This window comes from Myodes glareolus, chromosome 23 (genome assembly GCF_982192425.1).
Source record: "Myodes glareolus chromosome 23, mMyoGla1.1, whole genome shotgun sequence".
NCBI lineage: Eukaryota > Metazoa > Chordata > Mammalia > Rodentia > Cricetidae > Myodes > Myodes glareolus.
The window spans coordinates 55,475,513-55,497,676 of NC_142048.1; the positions used below are offsets into that span (position 1 = coordinate 55,475,513).

Here is a 22,164-nt window from a genome sequence, read left to right on the forward strand (position 1 = left end):
CCCAGCACCCACATAGTGGCTCACGATCAGCCGTAACTCTAGTTCCAAGGTATCTAATCCCCTTCTTCTAACCTCCACAGGCATCAGGACACACATGGTGCACATGCATTCATACAAATATACATACATACACGCAGCAAACACTCATACACATAAGCAAATCTAAAATTAAAAAAAAACATTGGCTAGGTTTTGTGCAATAATTAGTTCAACACAAAAATATAACTTAAAAATGAGATTCTTAGTAAGTTTCAAATAATTATGCCCTGATCATAAATGGTTTTTATTTAAGAATGCATATTCTTATGATTCAAAATCAAATGTTTTAAAGGTAAAACTAATAAAAAATCAGCATGAAAATGTTTTATTTAAAATAGTTACAGCTGGCAAGAAAGCAGCACGTCTTTAAAGATCAAAAGTAAGCATCTGAGCTCAAAAATAAAATTAAAATCTCGTATCACCATTATGATCAATAACAAATATTTGACCAACAGATTATAATTGTACAATAAATAAAAAAGTCTTTCTAATTTTTCTTTAACAAAAACTCATGAGCTGATGAATTAACAATAGGAAGTTAATAATCTTTGTTTAAAAAAAAGGCACATCCAGGCAAAACAGTTCAGGTGATTGTAAAATGCAGTATTAAAACTCTGGACATAATCGACTGACGGCAAATAAATTACTCCAGAAAAACACGACGAGAGAGGTTCTGAATGCAAGCAAACACAAGGACACTGACTCTTCCTGACGCTGCTGTCTCCGACGGAAGGCTGGCGAGAGGGAGCAGCAACAGACCATCTCAGGACTCCCAACCCCCAAGAGGGACCCCGTCCCATAGTCCAGTCCGTCATCATCTGGCACTGTCAGAGGCTTGACCTCCTCTCTGGTCGGGGCACACACTTTGTAATGGCCGCTTTCCACAGCACTGGGGCAAGTAGGAGGCTAAGTGTGGTCACGCTTAGAATAAGGAGGTACACCTGCAACAGATCAATGGGCACAGTCACGGGGGTTCCGGAAGGGAAGGCATGCAGCCTGCACGTCTCGCTGAGTACAGGACGCTCTGTGGTCTCAGAGAGCACACTGAATAGCCCATGGCCCCACTGAGTGGCAGAGCTCACCCCTCTTTACAGAAAGAGGAAGTAGTGCTGGGGGGAGAGGATTGCAGTGGGAACAACTGGGATTTAACCACGGATGGACCGCTGTGGTGAGGTCTGGTAAATTCCAGGGTAGTGGCCTGGTTTCTTTGCTAGCCTGAAAGTGACCCCTCCGGGGCCCCACACAGGATCCACTCTCTCCCCATGGTGCAGCCCTGTGTCGGCATCAGCGATGCCTCGTTCAGTGGACAGGCCTCTACCGTGCTTTTACCACGCTCCTTACACAGGGACAACCACGGGTCTCTGCTCTGCAGGCTGCCTGTGCTTCCCTGGGAGCTTCTATTGTAGGCTCCAGGTAACAGCCCACTTCTCCTTAGCCTGCTAATTATAATTACTGTAAAAGACAATGACATCGCTTCCTGGTCTTTGGGCTAAGATCAAGCCTAAAAGATGACAGCAGGATTAACTAGCTATTTTCACCTAAGAAATTCAACACCTTAAACTAGAAGGAAGCAGTCAGGTCCAGCTTCCATGATGCCCATCAGAGGCTTTCCTTCCAGGCCAGCTCAGTGCCCACCGAGAGCATGCTGCTGTCCCAGAGGCCTGGTGTGCCTGGATTCCCGAGTCAGGCACAGTGGGAGTCAGGGGGAGTGTTCACTCTTGCTAGAAATGCTTGCACTGAAGCATTCGATGCGCTCCACAGGGCTGTCACAGCTGTCAAATTACTGACTCTCACCTCTCTCGAGATGATGCCCGCTCTCCGTGCTCGACTCCCCAGAACGAAGGAGAACTCGCTGACCTGTGCCAGTCCCGCCGATACAATCCACTTGATGTACTGGCTGCTCCGCGGCAAGATGAGAGACAAGACCAGCACTGCCAACACAAACTGTAAGAATGGCTTATCACATCACTGTTCAAAGGCCGACAAAATGACTCAGAAACCAGAACCTAGATGGGGAATATCAGTGGCTATCATTGTTTCTAGTCACAAACCAAATAGGAAAGTGCAGACATGTTAAATAGCAGCATGTTAAATAGTCAGATGTAGCATGATTGATAAAAACCCAGACATAGAAATTGGGGTTCAACCTGAAGGTCAGAAAAGCAAAACAGCCAGCCACTGGTTCTTCCCTCTACTGCCTCCAGGAATCTCAGAATGAGACTGTATGTGAGAGCTGTCTCCTCCCATCTTATATTCCTCTCTAGAGTTGGAATTAAAGATGTGCACCACTACAGCCCAGTTTCTGATGTGGAATGTCGTTCTGCATATGTGTTGCTTTAATTGATTAATGAATAAAGTTGCTTTGGCCTATGGCAGAGCAGATATAGCCAGAATGGAAGGGATATATAGAGAGAGTGTGTGGAGTCTTCCTTCCATTTGTGTGTTGCTTTTATTGGTTAATGAATAAAGAAACTGCTTTGAGCCTATGGCAGGGAAGAACAGAACTAAGTGGGGAAAGCTAGGCTGTATGTTGGGAGAAAGAAGGGTGGAGTCAGGGAGAAGTCATGGTGCAGCCACCAGAGACAGATGTGCTGAAACTTTGCTGGTATGCCATGACCTCGTGGCGATGTACAGATTAATGGAGATGGGTTAAATTAAGATGTAAGAGTTAGCCAATAAGAAGCTAGAACTAATGGGTCAAGCAGTAATTTAATTAATACAGTTTCTGTGTGATTATTTCGGGGCTAAGCTATCAGGGTGGCCAGAAACCAACAAGAGCAGCCTCCTCCTACTACAATGTAGCTGCCAAAGGAGGCAGATGCCATGTAGAAGCTCAATAAGCAAGAGGTAACAAACCACGAGCCTCGTGGTAAAATATAAAATAATAAAAATGGGTTAATTTGAGATGTAAGCGTTAGTTAATAAGAAGCCTGAGTTAATAGGCCAAACAGTGTTGTAATTAATACAGTTTCTGTGTGATTATTTGGGTCTTGGCAGCCTGGAAACAAATGAGCAGTCTCTACTTACAGGTTTCTAAGTAACCTAGAAACTTAGTTTCTAGTTGGCAAACTAGTGTGGTTACTGGGATTAAAGGTGTGTGTCACCACTGCCTGGTCTGTAAGGCTGATCAGTGTGGCTGTTTTACTCTCTTAACTTCAGGCAAGCTTTATTTATTAAAATACAAATGAAATACCACTATGGCCAGAAGGCACCAAATAAATAGAAACTGTCTTAAATCCATATAGAACAAGAAGGCAAAATAAAAAGTTTGGATTCACTGACAGAAAATAAGCCTTCCCCCATCAAATTAAATCAACAGCATTAAATAGTAAGCACTCAAGACAGAGGTTCATTCCATATATGAGAACAGCCTGGAACTGGCAGGCAGTTCAGTATTAGCAATTTGCCAAATATTGCTAAATAGGCAGCCACACTGTGACTTAGACACCGGTACAGGTCACACAGTAATTTGTGGTCATGAGGATGGGCATTTAGCAGTGCCCACTGGATTTCCTGTATGCTGAAACACACCTCCATCAGGAAGGAGACAATGGCGGCTCCTCAGACTTAACCACAACAAGCCTGTAGACCCAGAAAGATGCTCCCCAACCTGGCTTCTGCTAATTCCCAACACCTCAATTCTGAAACAATACATCATCCTACCATCTAAACCACTGGCCCAGACCTGCCTCCTCGGGCCTGCCAAGGGCGTGGGTGGGAGTGTCTCCACACAGTGGCACTGGGAGCTGCAAGTGTCACAAGTGTCACTGGGGCTCTGCAGGACTTAGGCAGTGCCTGGTTGGAAATGAGGGCCAATGGGAAGTGTTCTGTTGTGTAGTGAGCAACAGAGCCGTGTGGACGTTACCAGCTCTGAGCCAGCCTCACTTCATACCTTCATGACGACCACAGACAGGGTGAGGAACACCAGCACAGTCAACTCATAGATCACAAAGGTGGGGAACACATGAAGCCCTGCGGGAGACAGAGATAGACACTTCAGAGCAGGCTCCAGCCGTCTCTCAGCTACAGAAGACTTAGCTGAAACCCAAGTCCTTCTGAGTGCTTTGGCAAAACCCTCTCCCTTTTCTGGGGAAAGAGAGAGGTCCAGCAGCCTTCCCCCATCAGGCCACACCCGCAGAGGATGCACAAAACTCCCAGGTCGGCACAGGACCCAGCGCTCCTTTTGGACTAGGGACTAGCACACACACAGCTTGAGTGTGTGCACGGCAGTCACAGGACAGGTCCGGAAATGTCCCACAACTACATACAGTCTTTGTCATTTCTCACTTGGCTCACACAAGGAAGAAACCAGGGAGCAGGCCTTGCCCTAGGTACCTCCCATCACACTGATGAAACCTGACAAGCAACCAGCTAATTCTTGATCTTTTTTTTGTCCATTTTCCCTCTTTTAAAGTAAGTCTTTCCTCAGACTCTAGATAAGCATATTTATATACAGCCATAACAGATGCGTCTCCCACACTTATCAAAGGAATTACAGTGTTGAGAGGAAATACCTATGGATGTGAAGAAAATGATGGCCAGGAAGTCTCGGATAGGCTCGATGGAAGCCATGATCTCCTCTGTGACCATGTGCCCCTGAGAAGAGACCAGTGCTCCAGCCAGGAAGCAGCCGAGCTCCATAGAGACGTCCAGAAGCTCTGTGACCTGAGGATGAGGGAATCAGCTTCATTAAGGAACACATGCACTTCCCAGTCTACTCACTGCCAGAGACTGCTCACAGCCTGACGCTCCTCAACCCAATACAATAACCACAGTGCACACCAAGAATGGCTAGTACCCAAGTACCACCCAGAGATGCAGGTTCCTATATGCAGCTCCAGGAGGGCCCATGAGTGGCCAGAGATACCATACACAGAGACTAACATTGGTTGAATTAACCATACTTGGGGAGAAAAAAAATTTAATATTTTAAACAGTCACTTATGTAGACCACTGTAATATTTTTAAATAAGGATATTTTCCAATCTTTATTTCAGTGCTAAATTTTTAAAATTTTATATGCATTGGTGATCTGCCTGCATGTCTGTCTGTGTGAGAATGTTGGGTACCCTGGTACTATTAGAGACCGCTGTGAGCTGCCATGTGGGTGCTGGGAATTGAATCCTGGTCCTCTGGAAGAGCAGCCAGTGCTTCTAACTGCTAAACCATCTCTCCAGCCATGCCAACCTTTATTTTGAATAATTGTTATACATTTTTTATCTGCATCAGGAAAGAGCCAGACTTTAGCACTAAAACGATCCCTGTAACTGACCTCAAACCTCATAGAAGGCAGACAACCACCAGCAGGTAACTACACTGACGGGTACAGAGAAAGCTCCCACCAGTGCAGAGAGGATGAGAAAGGTCAGACGGAACGGTTGGTCATCGTGCACCAGTTCTTTAACTTTGCTTTGCTACACACAGAGCTCAAGACTGGCTTTGGAACCTCACCAACAGAACAACTGCAAAGATACTTTAGAACTATAGGAAACAGCAACAGTACAATATAAAAACATTTTTAAAAGGAGTGCCACTTACAATGACATCAAAAACACCATTAAACATCAAGACACAGATGTCACAAAATGGCAGGACCTTCATACCCAACACAAGATGCCACTGAGTAGCAGAAGATCCCAACAGTGAGGGTGCAGACACTCTGCACCAGGAAGGTGTCAATACCCCCTCAAATGAGCAACAGATTTAGAAATGCTGGTGAGACGTATGCATGCATGAACAATGAAGGCCAGACCTGAAAACTTAAGAAGAAGTTGAAGAAATCACAAATAAAGCTACGATTATCCTGATCCAGAACCAAATTTGGGACAGGATGCTCCTGGATGTCAAGCCACAAAACAGGGTGAGAGCCGTCACGGACTGAGAGGCTGCAGGAGCAAATCAAAGTAACACCCCACCCTCGCATAAGCACCCCCATGAGCAAAGGAAATGTACACATCAACCCACCAGAAACACATATACCTATGTATTACACATAGATAGTATATATACACTATCTACTTGTGTTTACAAAAGCACACACATACACGTATACAAAGGTACAAGAATGAATTCAAACACTTGCACATACAAATACACAACACAGCTACTTGGATTCTGGCAAGGCTACCCTACAAAGCAATGGACAAAGATTCTTTTATACCTGTGAAAAACCTCATGCCAAAGACTGAACTCACACCCCCGGTGGACTGTAGATCTAAAGGAGAAAAGCGGAGCAACGACACTTGCAGAAGACACTACAGAACATCTTCACGAACCCAGAGTAGCAAACATCTATACATCCATACATAATAGGGCAAGTGCTAGCTATAAAGAAAGCACTTGCTTATTGGGTTATATTGAAATTAACAATCTCAGTTTATTAAAAAATGCCATTAAGAGCAAGCCAGGATCGGATGCATTAGCAAACATGGATATGACACAAACACTATGCAGCCATGTGGACACAAGTGCTGGCACATTCTACACATGGACCTGAAGGCCTCAGGCTGGAAGAAGCCAGATGATAACAGCCGCACAGTGTCTGATCCAATTTAGATAAAAATGCCAAGAAGCAGCAGCAAGTCCACAGTGACAGACAGTGGACCAGTGCTGATGGGGATGGGGACATGGTAGCAAGTCCACAGTGACGGACAGTGGACCAGTGCTGATGGGGATGGGGAAGTGAAAGCAAGTCCACAGTGACGGACAGTGGACCAGTGCTGATGGGGATGGGGACACAGTAGCAAGTCCACTGACAAGCGACATGGCACAGCACTGTAGCATGCTGGGAACCACCAAATCACACAGTAAGATGTTTAAGTATGAAGGTTATGTTACATAAATTTGATAGCTGCTTTTTTATTGAGACAAAAAAAGACTAACAAAAATATTTTTAAAGTCTACAAATGAATAAGAATATTACCAGTACCATAGAGAAACAAGCAGACCACATTGAGGCACATCCCAGAGTGGACCCCAGGTGTCCTGCATCATGTAAAAGGAGAGCTGACTCCAGCAGCTCCGAGGAAAAGGGAGTCAGAACCCACTGCATATATGTACACAAACACACAAAACAGAAACGCTAAGGTCAAACACAGACAACACCAAGTGTGGGGAGTGTGTGGATAAACCCGGCTCCCATCAGTCTCAATGTCACAGATCAGGCTTGGGCAGAGAGGACAGCGGGGAAGGGAAGCCCAGCAACTGCACCTCCTTAGGAATGAAATCCGGGAGTAAAACCGTGGGGATAACAAATAGCAGCTCGTTCACATCATCCTAACTGCAGCAGCGGTGACAAGCACGGTGGGAGCATCGGATGTGCAAAAGGCCAGCACATCCAGTAACACCCAGCACTGACCGTGGGTGCCCAACAAAGACTGTGGAGTGAGCAGAGGAAGAAACAAGGAGGGCCAAGGGACAGGCACTCTGGCTGCTGTATCCCTGGGGAAGGCAACACTGACCCCACAGACAAGACAACTTTGCTGGTGGTTACTTTCAAAAAGAAAATAGTCTGGAATAGGTAAAGCAGAGGAAGTTTAAATAAGTAACATTCTTGAAATAATTACAGTTATCATGAGCAGAAGCAAATGTGCTTCCCCAAGGTTATAAAATAATACCATACATAAAGAAAGAATTTGTTAATTTACTTTTTAAAACACTGAAACCAACCTTTAATCTCAAGACAGATTCAGTGAGAAGAGGAACACTTAGGTTCCCCAGGGCAGCGTCCTGTCTCACTCAGCGGCGTGACCAGGCTGCCTGCCAGCCTTTCCCAACCCCTAGCACTCACTTCTTTCCTTAATTTCTGAAATTGCTATTTAATGAGTACTATACAAATGGATTCACTCAGCCATATATAGCCTTTGAAGAATGGCTCCTTTGCTCTGCATGGCTTCCAGGGCTTTGTGGGGACAGCAGTTTTACTGTCCGACAGCATTACCTGCTATGGATATACCATAATTTCTTCTTGTTTATTTAGTGCATGCATGTAGATGTGTGTGCATGTGCACTTATGGAGCCCAGAGGTCAACATCAGGTGCCTTATCCAACCACACTCCCTCTTGCTTTGTTTTTTATGTATTCATTTTTGGAGACAGGGTGTGTTGCTGAAGTTCAAGCTTACCTGTTCAGTTAGATTAGATGGCAAGGAAGCCCAGGGATGCTTCTGCCTCTGCCTCTGCCTCTGCCTCTCCCTCTGCCCCACAGCCTCACTCATGGATTATAGAACCTTGTCACTGCCTGGGTTTTGCAGTGGATCTGGGGATTCAAGCTCAGGACCTCTTGCCTTCAAGGCAAACACTTTAACAACAGAACCATCTCCCCAGCCCTATATATACAGTTTCTTACTATTCACCCTGAAGAACAATCACACTGGATTTGGCTATGAACATTCACGAGTTTCTGAGTGAACGTACACCTTCATTATTCTGGGATAAGTGCCGAGCTGCAGGGCGGCTGAACAATACGGTAAAGTGTGTGGCAATTCTGCTGTTGCTATTTAGGCTATTTAAGGATGCCCCTGGACCTTCCCCAACTCTCTCAAGAGAAGTCTACTTCCTAACACAAATCTGGTTTGTCTTACTTTTATTTTTAAATCTTTTTTTAAAAAGATGTATTTATTTATTATGTATAGTGTTCTACTTGCATGTATATCCACAGACCAGAAGAGAGAACCAGATCTCTGATTACAGATGGTTATGAGCCACCATGTGGGTGCTGGGAATTGAACTCAGGTCCTCTGGAAGAGCAGCCAGTGCTCTTAACCGCTGAGCCATCTCTTCAGCCCCACATTTTCACTTCTTTTATTTTTTAAGATGATATTATTTCCCCCCTTGCTTCCTTCTAAGCCCTCTTATAGCCCTCCCCTTGCTCTCTTTCAAATGCATACAGAAGTCATACCATTAACTAGCTCATCCTCACCAGAAAAAAATAAAAAATGGTTTGAAACTTGATCTGCTATTTTGAATGCAAAGCTGTGTGATGCTTAAGACAGTTTTGTGTTCCTGTGCCTTTTCATGAATACACGTCTGTTTTTAAAAAATGTAAACCCTGTCTCGAAAAACAAGCAAAATAAATGCAGCGCTCACAAATCATATTTCCCCAAAGGTTCAGTCACGGTAGGGTAAACTGTGTGTGAGATAAACACTCCGAGTTTTAATGCTTTCACCACTTCTCAAGTGAGAGGGTGGGGCTGTCACAGGCTCCAGCGAGACCACAGATGTTTGAGGATTACCGTCAGCATCAGAAAGATGAAAGCAGACACTCCTAGGATGAGGATTTCTTTGTTCCCTTTGCTCTCCACGTGCAGTTTTCGGTAGTACGGGCCTATGAGGTAAGTCTTTATGATCAGACATAAAAGGAAAATGGCAGCCAGCGAAAAGAGGGTCTGTCCAATCAGAAACAGGATCCGCAGTGCTTCCATGATAACGCTAGAAAGAAAAGAGAGAGACGGCATTTCACCTCCAAATATTGTCCTTAAAGGTCTAGAAATCATCTGAAAATATTTTCTTTAACATGTTACAAGGTAAATGACTGAATCATACACAGTTTTTATTTTTAAATGCTAAAATACAATCTATATATTACATTAACTTAGAAAATTAAGTCATATGCCTCAAATGTGGATTGTTTTGGGATCTCTGCTTTGGAGTCAGTAAGTTTGGTTTTGTTGTTGTTGTTGTTTTGTTGAGATAGGGTTTCTCTGTGTAGCTTTGGAGCCTGTCCTGGAACTCACTTCTTGACCAGGCTGGCCTTGAAGTCATAGAGATCCGTCCGCCTCTGCCTCCCAAGTGCTGAAATTAAAGGTGTGTGCCACCACTACTCGGCTGAGAAATAAGGTTTTTAGGATGTTTAAGAGAACACCAGAACTGGAGAGATGCCAGTGGATGAGAGCATTTGCTCCATAAACATGAAGATCTGAGCTCAAATAACTGACACCCATTTAAAAAAAAAACAAAGACCAGGTGTGGTCATGCACGCTTTTAATCCTCTTAATCAGGAAGCAGAGGCAGGTGGATCTCTGGGAGTTTGAGGCCAGCCTGGTCCACATAGCAAATTCCAGGTAAGCCAAAGCTACACAGTGAGACCCTGTCTCAAACAGCAATAGCAACCAAAAAGAGCTGAGTATGGCCAATGCATGCTCATAACCCCTGTGCTGTGGGGGTCATAAGTGGGGGAGCCTGGGGCTTGCTGGTGCCAGTTTAGCTCCAGATTCAGTGAGAAGCCTTGCCTCAAGGGAATGAGACAGAGTCATAAAGCAGGACACCTGATATCCTCCTCAGCATGCACGCCCCATGCCATACGCAAGTACACTGCGTGCACGCACACACACATGCACACACACACACACACACATACACCATAAGCATACATTCATGTACACACATCACATATACACACACCATACACAGATGCGCGCACACACACACCATAAACATACATTCATGTACACACATACACACATAAACACACCATACACAGATGCACACACACGTGTACACATCATCCACATACATTCATGTAGACCCCCCACATACACACCATACACAGATGCACACACACACACACATGCACGCACACACAGTCTCAACTGACAGCTTTTGGTCTCTGGGGATGCTATATAATAAAGCTATAGTCAGAAGGACTCTAAATGTCTACAGAAGATAAGCACAGTTTATAAGAGTCAGTCAGAGCGTGTCTGCTCTCTCTCTGCCCTCTTAATTCTGTAGGGCTCCCTATATTTCTCAGCTGGGCTTATATCCTTTCTGGCATTCCTGGAGGCCAGCTGGACTTGTAACATAACCAAAGGCTTTTTGGTCAAGTTAATTTTTAATTGACTTTTCCTTTCATATGGACCAAGCAAGGGCCAAGTAGGCTTGGGGCTGTTTGGGGGAAGAACGAAAAAAATGAAGGACACAACAGTGATAATGGAATGACATCCACCACATCTCTTCTACATCATCACAGGGCATGGCGCACATGCAAAGACGTATGTCTATGCATGTATCTATGTACATCTATGTATATAGATCACTGCTTTCCTGAGGCTATCCTTGGCATGTACATCTACTGACTCACTAAAGCCTCCGATTGCCTTAGGAAAGGTGAGCTACCGTCCCACTCCACAAACACAGTGGGGAGCAGTGAGGTTGTGTGCTATTCCAGTCCAGGAGCTGGTAGTCAACAAAGCCAGGGTCAGCCTGCTGGTGTCATCACAGGCTTATGCTCAGAGACATATGTGACATGCATTAGGGACCACACTGGGAAGGTATTGTGTAGCTTTTTTGTTTTGCTTTGTTCTGCTCTGTTTTTTGATGCAGGGTTTCTCTGTGCTGCCATGGCTACCCAGGCAACCTCAGTAGACCAGGCTGGCCTCGAACTCAGAGATCAGAGATCCGCCTGCCTCTGCCTCCCGAGTGCTGGGATTAAAGGTGTGCGCCATCACCACCCGGTCTTGCGCAGCATTTTAATAAACAAATGACTCTAAGCTAGACAAGCACATAGTGCACGGATGCTTACCTGGAAGACGTGCTTGCTCCTGCCTGGATGAGTGTTGGCATGACCGCAATGAAGAGCCCCAGCTGCACGTCCTGCATCACCAGCATGCCAAGCAGCACTGTGCTGTAGTCAATGTCACCTGCTGGGGAGACAGCGACTCAGAACCAAGGCTTAGCGACGCAAGTGCCCAGTCCGAGACAAGGCCCGGGGGACTGTGACTGTCCAGTGGGCATAGGCTATTGCCACACGTGCCTGTCAACCTGAATCCGGCCTCCACAGCCCTTGGCAAGGGTGAAGGGGAGCTGCCTCCACAAAGCCGCTGTCTGAGCTCCGCAAGCATACCATGGCACATGCTCATACACACGCACAACAGTAAAATTAAAAGTAAGAAATATCACGGGACTTAACATATTTTCAAAATAATTCACATAATCTTCAGATTTAGTAAAAACGACTTTCAACTCTCTCTGGAGCAGTATGTGGGGGACACTTGTAGGCAAGGTTGAGGCCGAAGGATCCTGTTAGCACAAGAGTTTGGGGCCATCTTGAGCAATATAATTACGAGGCCTATCTCAAGACAAACCTTAAAGGGTTATAACCTTTAAAATCAATGTTTGCTCTCAAAGACAATTGTTTTACTAGTTTTGCTTGAGATGGGTATCAGCAGTTTTCACTATGTTGCCCAGCCTGGCTCGTAGGTTCAAACAATCCTCCTGCCTCAGCATTCCAGGTAGCTGGCACCACAAGTGCACACCATTGCCATAAAAACATTTTATAAAGAAAATCACCAAAATACCTGATTTCTATGGCTTGCTATTAATATAATTATAGCAAAATGCCATTACCAAAAGACACTGTGGCAAACAAGACGACATGCTTGGATAATGGGAACAGGAGCTCTCTGTCCTTACCCTCAGCCCCTAACAAGCCAGACTCAGCCCTTCCGGTGACAGGTCCCCACATTCTGCAAACCCCCAGAGCAAGTCCCTCCCCCTCCCCCTCCCCTGGCGTGTCCTTCTACAGGAAGGGGCTCTTCCTAAACACGGCAGTAAAGCAGAACCACAGATTGCATTTCCACCTCAGCAGTTACCTCTTGTTCTTATAAGCAATTGCAAAACCCTGTGGATGGAGCAAAACAGAGCGGCACAGGATGTGCAGTGGCATGGGCTGCCATCTTCCCAGCTGCTGCTGCTGTCGCAAGCCCTCCCCGCTCTGAAGAGCCATCACACGCCACACCCGGTTCAGACATGCACTGCATCTCCGTGTCTCCGATCCTGAGACTAGCTCCGATTGGTATCGCAGTACCCCAGTGACTATACTACTGACGGCATTGTCTGCTCTATGATTGAACACTTACATTATTAGTCATTTTTGTTATTGAAAGTAATGCTGTCTTTAATATTCTTTTATAAGACCTTTTTAGGGCATATAGTTAAGAGAATTTTCTCTTTTGAAATCATTCTCCAAAGCATTGGGCACTTAGAGTGCAGAGGCTCCTGAGGTTCAACATTCTGTCAGGGCTGGTTAATGTCAACACACAGCAGGAAGACATACAGCATATACAACATAAAACAGGCGAATCTGAGGGCAGCCTGGGCTACATTCTGAGACGCTGTCTCAAAACAAAACAAGAGCAGGACAGCACCTCCTCCTCCACTCAAAAGGACAAACGGGAAATGGCACCGTGGTGGTATTCGCTTGTCTCTCTAGGGTGCTCACAAGAAGAGAATCTTTGTAATTATTCACCCAGGTATCTGCTCCCACAAGGCATGTTCTGCTGATTTCCGGTGGGTAGCGATTTGCAGGGATTTGCTCTGGGCCCAGGGATGCTTACATTGTTGTCAACCTGACAGGGGAGGGGGGGGGTCTAGAGCCACCTGAGGGACAGCTGTGAGGAAACTATTTAGATGAGGCTAGCCTCTTGCCACGCCTGTGAAGGTTATCTTGACAGGTGGAGGCGGGACCGACCCAAATGTGGGCGGAGCAAACAGAATAAAGGGAACCGAGCAGTGACATTTATTGCACTTTCTTCCTTACTGCAGACGCGACCAGCTACATCAGGTTCCTAACACCTCGACTCCCCAAACCCGTGAGTGAAAATAAGCCCTCTCTTGCCTGGGCTGCTTTTGTCAGGGTTATTTCTGCTACAGCAACAAGGAGGGTAACTAAAACAAACTGTGCTTTGCAGAGTGAGCCAAAGTCTTCCCCTGGCCTGTACTCATTTATTATTCATTTGGGGGTTTTGCAACAGGGTTTCTCTGTGTGACAGCCCTGGCTGTCGTGGAACTCACTCTGTAGACCGGGCTGACCTCGAACTCAGACCCACCTGCCTCTGCCTCCCGAGGGCTGGCATTAAAGGCGTGCGCTGCCATGCTCAGCCTACGTTTTACTGTGCTCACAGCTCCCAGTGTCTTCCTTTGGGGTCAGCGTTTTTTCCTTTAGGGAGTGGACACTACAGTCCCCTTTGGTAGCTCTCAAGCTCCGCCCCTTGTGCTTTGCTGCTGACTCATGTGAACTCGCTTTTTCCAGGTCAGGGAAGGGCTCTGATTCCATTCTTTCTACCAGGGCAGCTGTTCTCACCAGTGACTCCCCAATTCCTCTGACGTACCTGCAGCACCTGGGCTGGATGTTCAGTTCCATGCGTGCTTGTGACAAGGCTCTACTACCCTGTCACAGCCACAGGAATTCCTGTCATCTGGAGGGCTCTTCACCCAATAGTTCTCAAATTTATTATGTTTACTTTATGTGTGTGAGTAGCTTGCCTGTGTATATGTACCTGTGCCCTGTGCACACAGTACCCTAGGAAGCCTGAAGAGGTCACTGGATCCCCTGGAACTGAAGCTAAAGAGCAGGGTATGAGCTGCTATGTAGGTGCTGAGAACCAAATCCCCGTGCTCTGCTAGAACAGCAGATGTTCCTACCCACTGAGCCATCTCCCCAGCCTCCTGTCACTCAGTCCTCAAGGGCCATTCCTGGCCTCGTGGCCTCTAATGAATCTGAAGTTGCTGTGAGTTTACAAATTCAAGGAGAAATAACATCTCATAGATTAGGCCTCTTTATCCATGACCACAGACAAATTCCCTGACTAATCTTCAGGAATGCTGCAGTATGTTTTTTTTCCCTTACTCCAGGGTAGCACACACCTTTTGAGATAGCCCCAAATTTCTTATATATTTTATTACTACTATACATTAAAACTTGAAAAAAAAAAGACAAGATCTTTAGCCCAGGCTTGCCTACATGGCTGAAAATGATCTTGAATTTCTGATCCCCCTGCCTCTCCTGTCCAAGTGCAGGGGTTACAGGCCCAATCGACTCTGCCTGGTTCATGCAGTACTGGGGATTGAACCCAAGTCCTCATGCATTCCAGGAGAGTGCCCTACCAATGGAGCTATATTCCCAGCCATTGCCCCTCTTCCTCAATCACATCTCATGACAGTGCAGGGGCGCCACCTTTCTAACACATTAAACTATAAACTGCTTGCCATAGTCTACATCCCTCAGGGAATCAGCATTCCCTGCTACACGAACCAAGGCAGTGCATTCTTTGACCTTTAATATGGTTTTGGTGTGACCTTTGTGAACTTTAAAATGAAGCAAAACCAGCCTCCTTTCTAAGAAGTCCCCAGTAGTTCAGGTCTGCAAATCTCATGCTCCTCACTGTTTCCCTGGCATGCTCCCCAGCCCTCTGGACCCTCTGCTCTTGCTATTCTATAGTGTGGGATACGAGGATGTTAGAAAATGCATCACCAGCCCAGCCCTCAGTCACATGTCTGCATCTGTGACCTGTTCTCCCAGGCAGTGGCAGGTGCTCCATCTTCTGACGTGACCTCGTGGCACAGAGAAGGCACATGCTATTGGGCCACTTGTCTCTTCCGTTGAGTGTTGAGACCCCCTTGGACTAGAGATGATGTGACTAGGGCAAACTTCAATTTCCCCATTCAGTTTTAGAGATGTACTTCAAACCCGAGCTTTCTGTCTCCTCCAGGTCTGGAAAACCACCAGCCACTTTCTGCAGCTTCTCCTACACACAGGTCGGACTTTCCATCTCATCTGCATCTAAAGGTTTCCTGCCTGTTCTAAGCTTTTGGAACGTGACCTAATTACAGACGTGACACCTTTGTTTAGGTTCTCGGGCACTCAATCGTGCCCAGTATGGTCTAGTGAACATTCTTGTGAAGGGGGGGGGGGACTCACGGACAGAGGCTGACGGCTGTCTTTTCTAGAAGCAGATTTCTTTACATGCAGGCCACCAGTCAGAAGCAACTTCACACTTCATCACTTGCCCCACTTTCTCTGCCTGCATCCCCTAGCTCTGTATCCCAGGTATCATCCACGGGGATACTGGACCTGTCTGCTGGATCCCCACAGATGTGGCCACTACGGTAGTAACAGCAAGAATGCATTGGCCGAGGAAGTGTCACACCCACACCCCGTGAGCCCACAGGTCTTGCAGGATTCGTGGTTTTCTCTTTCACCAGTGAGAAGCCCCTTACCCCCAGGTCATACTACAAGTGTTGGGGACAGTTCCAAAGGGACTTCAGAGCTCCTTCTAGCTTAGAATTCAGGAGGCTGGGGGGCAGCTCCATGCATGGCCCCACATCAGTCTCTGTGCCCAGTACAGCGGTTTGAATCTCACTGGAGGAGTTAGCCATGTTTTCTTGTTTTTTTTTTTTTTTTTCAAACAGTTCCTCTTCTACTCCAGATGTGTTCAAGGTATCAAGTGAAGTTACCATGGCATTCTGGCCATGTGTGTTACTCTCACAAAGTAAGAAGCAAACACCAACGTCCCCGTGAACAAGTGTATGTGGAAACGTTACCGCTGCCAGAGACGCGGAGCTTGACTCCCAGGCCACTCACATGTGACTGCTCCATGCTGCTCTGGTCTCACCACCCTAAGCAGCGACTCAGAGAGGACAACAGTTCACACACACACAGAGAACAAACCGAGCCAAGAACGGGAGCTGGTGGTTTTGCCATTGCTGAAAGGCTCTGGTTTCACAGAAAAATTCACAAACTGTGTGAGCACCTCGTGCTACCACAACTAAACGAACCAACAAGAACACGGGCCCCTTCATAAGCTACCACCTCCTCAGGCTCCACACACTGTGCTGTAGCTGTGTGGTCTTTTGGTCCTGGTCTGGTTTCTTTCTAGCTCTCTAGTGATGATAAGCACGTGAGCATGCAATGGGTGCTCCTTTTAACCCAGCAGAACGCATGGAGGCACTGACGTCAGCAGCAGAATAGCCCCTTGAAGGGCTGAACATGTACCCGAGGAGCCATAACAGCTGAAGTCCTGTGTAGAAGGGTTCACAGTTCATCCTCGCAGGCCGGCAGTCACGAGTTCTCGGGTGAGCTGTGCACGAACATTAGCTACACACATACTTAGAACATGCTGCTTACCTACCTTCTTTATCGCCCCGGGCACTGCCCATGAGGAACCTGGACACCAGGGGTGTGCTCGATAAGGACAAACAGGTGGAAATGAAGACACTCTGGGTGGGTCTGATCCGCAGAAGGTGTCCCCACCATAAGCCAAAGGCAATCATCAGTAGTGTCATGTAACAAGGTCCTTGTAAGGATATCCTCCACACCTTCAAAAGAACACAGATTCACACACACTCAGGGACCAGAGGCCATCTCTGAACTAGGGCCAGAGCGGAGAACTGGTATTTCAGGAAAGAAGGAACTCAGAGCCTATGTACTCAAACATAGCAAACACACATTCCAGGCTGCAGCACACTCAGGCACAGACGCTATGTACGAGCATTTCACAGTTCCCTGGAGACTGGGTATAGCTCCCTTACCCCCACCAAATACAAGATACTGAAATCCTCTCATGCTTCAATCTTTTTAAAAAATATTTATTTATTTATTATGTATACAATATTCTGTCTGTGTGTATGCCTGCAGGCCAGAAGAGGGCACCAGACCCCATTACAGATGGTTGTGGGCTACCATGTGGTTGCTGGGAATTGAACTCAGGACCTTTGGAAGAGCGGGCAATGCTCTTAACCTCTGAGCCATCTCTCCAGCCCCTTAAATCTTTTATTTTAAAATTTTATTTACTTACTTTTATGTGTATGGGAATTTTGTCTGCATGTTAGTCAATGCACCATATTCATGCCTGATACCCATGGAGCCCAGAAGAGCATGTCAGGTGCCTTGAGAATGGAGTTACGGAAGGTTGTGAGCTGCTATGTGGGTGCTGAGAAATGAACCTGGGTCATCTGAAAGAGCAGCCAGTGCTCTTAACCACTGAGCCATTTCTCCAACTCTGCTCAAATCTTCCTATTAAAAATGGGCACTATGTATGCCTTCCTGTAGATTTTAAGTCATTTCTAGATGACTTATAAGTCTCAATACAACATAAAGATAATGCAAATATTTCTATGGTATTAATTAGGAAATTAATGACAAAAACAAACTTATTGTATATCCAGTACAGAGATACTTGTTTCTAAATATGTTCATTTTGCAGTTGGTTGAGTCCATGGATGCAGAACCCACAATATGAAACACTGACTATGGGTCATTTATACATGTGACTTCTCTGTTTCCTCCAGTACGTGTATAGACATTGTTTGTTTGTTTTTGAAACAAGATTTCTCTGTGTAGCCTTGGTTGTCCTGGAACTCACTCTGTAAGTCAGGCTGGCCTTGAAGTCAGAAATCCAGTCTCTGCCCTGTGGAGCCGTAAGGCGGAGGCCAACAGAGGCTTTCTACAGGGCTAGCCTCCTATGGCTCTCCTTTGGAAGCTTTGCAGCCTGGGACCTTTCTATCCCTGCTCTGCTGCTGGGGTAACAATTTCATTCCTCTGGAAATAGGAAGGTGGAGATTCTTTCTCCAAAGTTAGGGACTGAGATTTCCAACTCCTGTCACCTGAGCACTCAGCTGAGCACCCACAATGCCCAGCACCAACCTCTTGGGCTGATTTAGAAAGAAAAGTCTCTGTGATTTCCAAACAAGCCCACATATCAATCATATGATCACCAAAGAGGCCAGATACAGATGACTGGGTCCAAGAGCTGCTTAGTCTCCTTTGCTATGCAGCTCAGACAAGAGTTATGGGTAGGGATGGGCAGCCCCATGGAGGCTGGTTCCAGATGCCCAGAGGCCTTTCTCTCCAGTCCTGTACTTGGCAGGCACAGTGGTGCTCTGGAGCAACTCCCTTCTTAACATTCCTGCCACGAAAGGAGGCACAGAGGCGTGCCCTGGGCCGCGTCTCATGCAGTCGCTTCGGAAGCCAGCTCAGCAGTTCAGGCTCATGAATTCAGGGCAGTTACTCCTGTGAGCATGGTTGGCAGTTTTGCTTTTGTTTTTGCTTTGTTTTGTTTTTTAAACAATCTCACCAACCCTCAAACAGCCTGGAGTTTAAGACTGCACCTGTCAATCACTAGCCATGAACTCAGGTACCACACTCTACAGCTTTATTTCCACACCTGGAGGGAGGAACAGTGAGACTGAATGATCTCTGAGACAGAAGGACTCTGGGGTCCTCGTGAGAGAAGACCATCTCCAGCACTTCTCCAGCATGTGGAGTGCCCGGGGGGGGGCATGCAGAGGGGGGCACAGCTCAGATACAAGTGGATTCAGTCAGACATTCCACTTTGAGTTAGCGTGGGGCCCAGAATGCATTTGAAATGCAGCCTACAGCTCACCCTGGGTCAAACCATGTGGGCTCTATTCCCAGGTGATTCCTGCAAAGAGGAATTAGGAAGCTCAGATTGGCAAACTTCCCACAATGGCTCTAATCCCCAGACAGCTGGGTACCAGCCCCACAGGCTGGTTAGGTTTCTCTTTCTTCAAGGCACATCCTTCCGAAACCCTACAGTCAAGCAATACGGCGGGACTTAATGCACCATGCCCACAGTTGCAAAGGGGCTGAACACCATGGGTGTACAGCAAGAACTTGCTAGGAGAGCAGAAGATAAGAAAAGGAAACAACTCTGGCTCCCCATGATTCATAATTTATTTGGAGAGAGGTAGTAACTGATGAACTGAAGATAAAAAGGAACAACGGTTCAAAGGCAGGTCAGGAGCACGAGCCTGTAATCCCAGCATTAGGGAGGGTGAGGTAGGAGGATCTGAGGTCAAGGCCAGCTCTAACTACAGTTGGGCCAGTGTCTCAGAACAAAGAGAACAATTTAAGTCAATTTCAAAGCAGGAAGGTGAGGAAAGTCCTGGCAGGTTCAAGAACCCAGACTAAGCAGTCAGCAGGGATGTGCATCAAGGTGGGAAGACTGTATTCTCTGCCACACTGGGAAGCTCTTCCAGACCCCAGGAACTCTGGCTGTTTCTAAGCAGCCCTCTGAGGATTCAGAGTCCCCAGAGGGTGTCCAGGAACTGCTACCATTTTGGAAAACACTATCAGATGTTTTCTACCAAACACAAGCTGCCTCCATGGAAGAAGGCTGGTGTGAGTTGCTCATGCCCCTTACTTTAGGCTGTTCTAAAACCCCTGCCATTTATATCTTCGTGAGAAGGTAGGAAAGACAGAAATACTGAAACCTGTGGTTTGCTGAATCAATACCAGTGTTCTGCAAACCAGGAACTGTAACAGTAACAAGCTGCATCTTGGCAATGGGACTGTAGAGCCGGGGCCTGTGTCTAGGCCGAGGGCTCCCACACAGCACAGATGAAAGGAGAGGTGTGCAGGGCCACTAAACAAAGGCCTGAAGCAAACACAGGTCTCCTGGCCAACATTCTTCTCCTCCCTCAGGTGCATCACCCCCCAAGCACCCAGAATACCCTCACTTGACAGAGCGAGAGCCCTTCCTTCAGGCTCTCCCCATGTCTGGCTCCCAAGGGCAAAAGCCCCCAGACAGCGCTACTCAGAACTAGCAGTGCTTTACAGAGCTCACAGTCATGATGCTAGCAATGTCACAGACTGTCACCTCACCATCAACCCTTGAGCACTACAGACAAAAAATAAATTATGAAAACCAGGGGAAACATTAACAAAATTCTCCACTACAGATGATGTCCCAACTGACATCCAGGACGGGTCAGAGCCCTGCGGAAGTTCTTGTGGCTCGTTATAGAGGAACAGAACTTTACCTGCCTTGCACTCCATGAATCACACTGTTTGCACCAAATATCTCTAATTATACAATCCCAGATGAGCCACTGAACTTGGAAACTGAGGGCACGTGTTCCCATGAAGCCTGCCCAAGATGGCACCTGTGATGACTGGGCCTGGCTTACGCTAACATGGCTGGGCACCCCAGAAATCCCTCTACCCAAGCCTATTCCCTCCCTACCCCATGTTCCTCAAGAGAATGCACAGGACAAATGGGGCCTTTTTTTTTTTTAAATTTAGGATCTAGAACAATGGTTAATTTTCTTTGAACTTTGAGTTTAGAAATTAACATCTGTGGTTCATGATGTAAGAAGCACATGAAGAGACCAAAGTCCCTGGAAGATGGCACTAACACCTCAGAACTCCTGAGAAGAAGCAGGCGGTGAGCTCAGACACATTCCCTGGAAGATGGCACTAACACAGGTCAGAACTCCTGAGAAGAAGCAGGCGGTGAGCTCAGACACATTCCCTGGAAGATGGCACTAACACAGGTCAGAACTCCTCAGAAGCAGGCGGTGAGAACAGACAGATTAACAGAGCTTTCAGCAAAGTTTAAAAAAGAAAAGAAAAGAAAAGAAAAGCAGACAGCTGGGAGTGGTGAACACATTTGTAATTCCAGTACATAGGAGACAGAGGCAGGAGGATTGCCACAATGTTAAGGCTACTCTGGGCTACATAGTGAATATCAGGTTCTATCAAAAGTCTATAGGGGAATCTCAACCAACAACAGCAACAAAAACCCTTTCACAGGACTAGAAGGTGCCTTGCAGGCTACTGGAGGAAAAAAAAGGATGATTAACCATAACCAGCTGTGAGTCATGTAACCACAGCAATGACTGCTTGGCAAAACATACCCACTGGTGCAATAGTGGCATAAACATTTTGGGAGTAAGCAACCACCTTCTGATTGGATGCAAGCCCTGTTCCATAAGGTGAAACCCAAACTTGGCACTATCACTGAGCCAAGAACCTGTGACCTGATGGGGCATAGGCTCTAGAGGGGGACCTAGTACTGCTGCTCTGGTCAATGAACACAGCATTAAACTGACCCCTAATGACTCAGCGTTATACCCGCAGATCACCTGAGCAGATTCTACATGCGGGAGATGGTTAGTAACACAGAGACCCATGACTGGCCAAAGCGCAGAGAATGAGAGACTGCAAAGTGCAGTCTCTGCAGAGCCCTAAAGGGATACATATACCGCAGGTCCTTTCCCAAGGCTCAGGGACCACTGTAGAAGAAAGTGTCAAAGCGTGTAAGAGCCAGAGGCAGTGGATGGCTACAAGGAAGCATCTTGACACCGCAACCGTGACATCAGACACAAAACGGATACAAGCCCGAGCCAGATAAAATCCTAGCATGGAGACAGGCACAGAGTCCCACCCCTAGCTACAGCACGAATGGCAACTGCTCACTGCTGGGAGAGGGAGAGATGGCTTTTTCTAAGACTGCAGCCTCTTATAAGCTGACCATGTTCCAACTGAAGACCAGAATATTTAGGGAGCATAAACTTGTATTTGCAGGTTAAAAATAAAACAGACCCAATT

The 22,164-nt window shown here is 46.6% G+C and overlaps 1 protein-coding gene across 4 annotated transcripts in view; it reads right to left on the reverse strand.

Annotated features, from left to right (window-relative positions):
* Positions 1–348: 348 nt before the first annotated feature.
* Slc9d1 (solute carrier family 9 member D1) overlaps positions 349–22,164 on the reverse strand; it is a 37,928-nt gene continuing 16,112 nt past the window's right edge. For 3 of the 4 annotated variants that reach the window (XM_048456219.3, XM_048456220.3, XM_085680657.2), the window contains exons 8-14: positions 16,943–17,129; positions 11,557–11,677; positions 9,272–9,467; positions 4,554–4,704; positions 3,932–4,011; positions 1,834–1,983; positions 349–980 (exon numbers count right to left, since the gene is read on the reverse strand). In XM_048456219.3, the coding sequence (XP_048312176.3) occupies positions 867–980; positions 1,834–1,983; positions 3,932–4,011; positions 4,554–4,704; positions 9,272–9,467; positions 11,557–11,677; positions 16,943–17,129 (999 nt within the window). In that variant the 3' untranslated portion in view covers positions 349–866. The remainder of the gene's footprint in view (positions 981–1,833; positions 1,984–3,931; positions 4,012–4,553; positions 4,705–9,271; positions 9,468–11,556; positions 11,678–16,942; positions 17,130–22,164) is intronic. The other variant, XM_048456221.3, reaches the window with a different exon arrangement.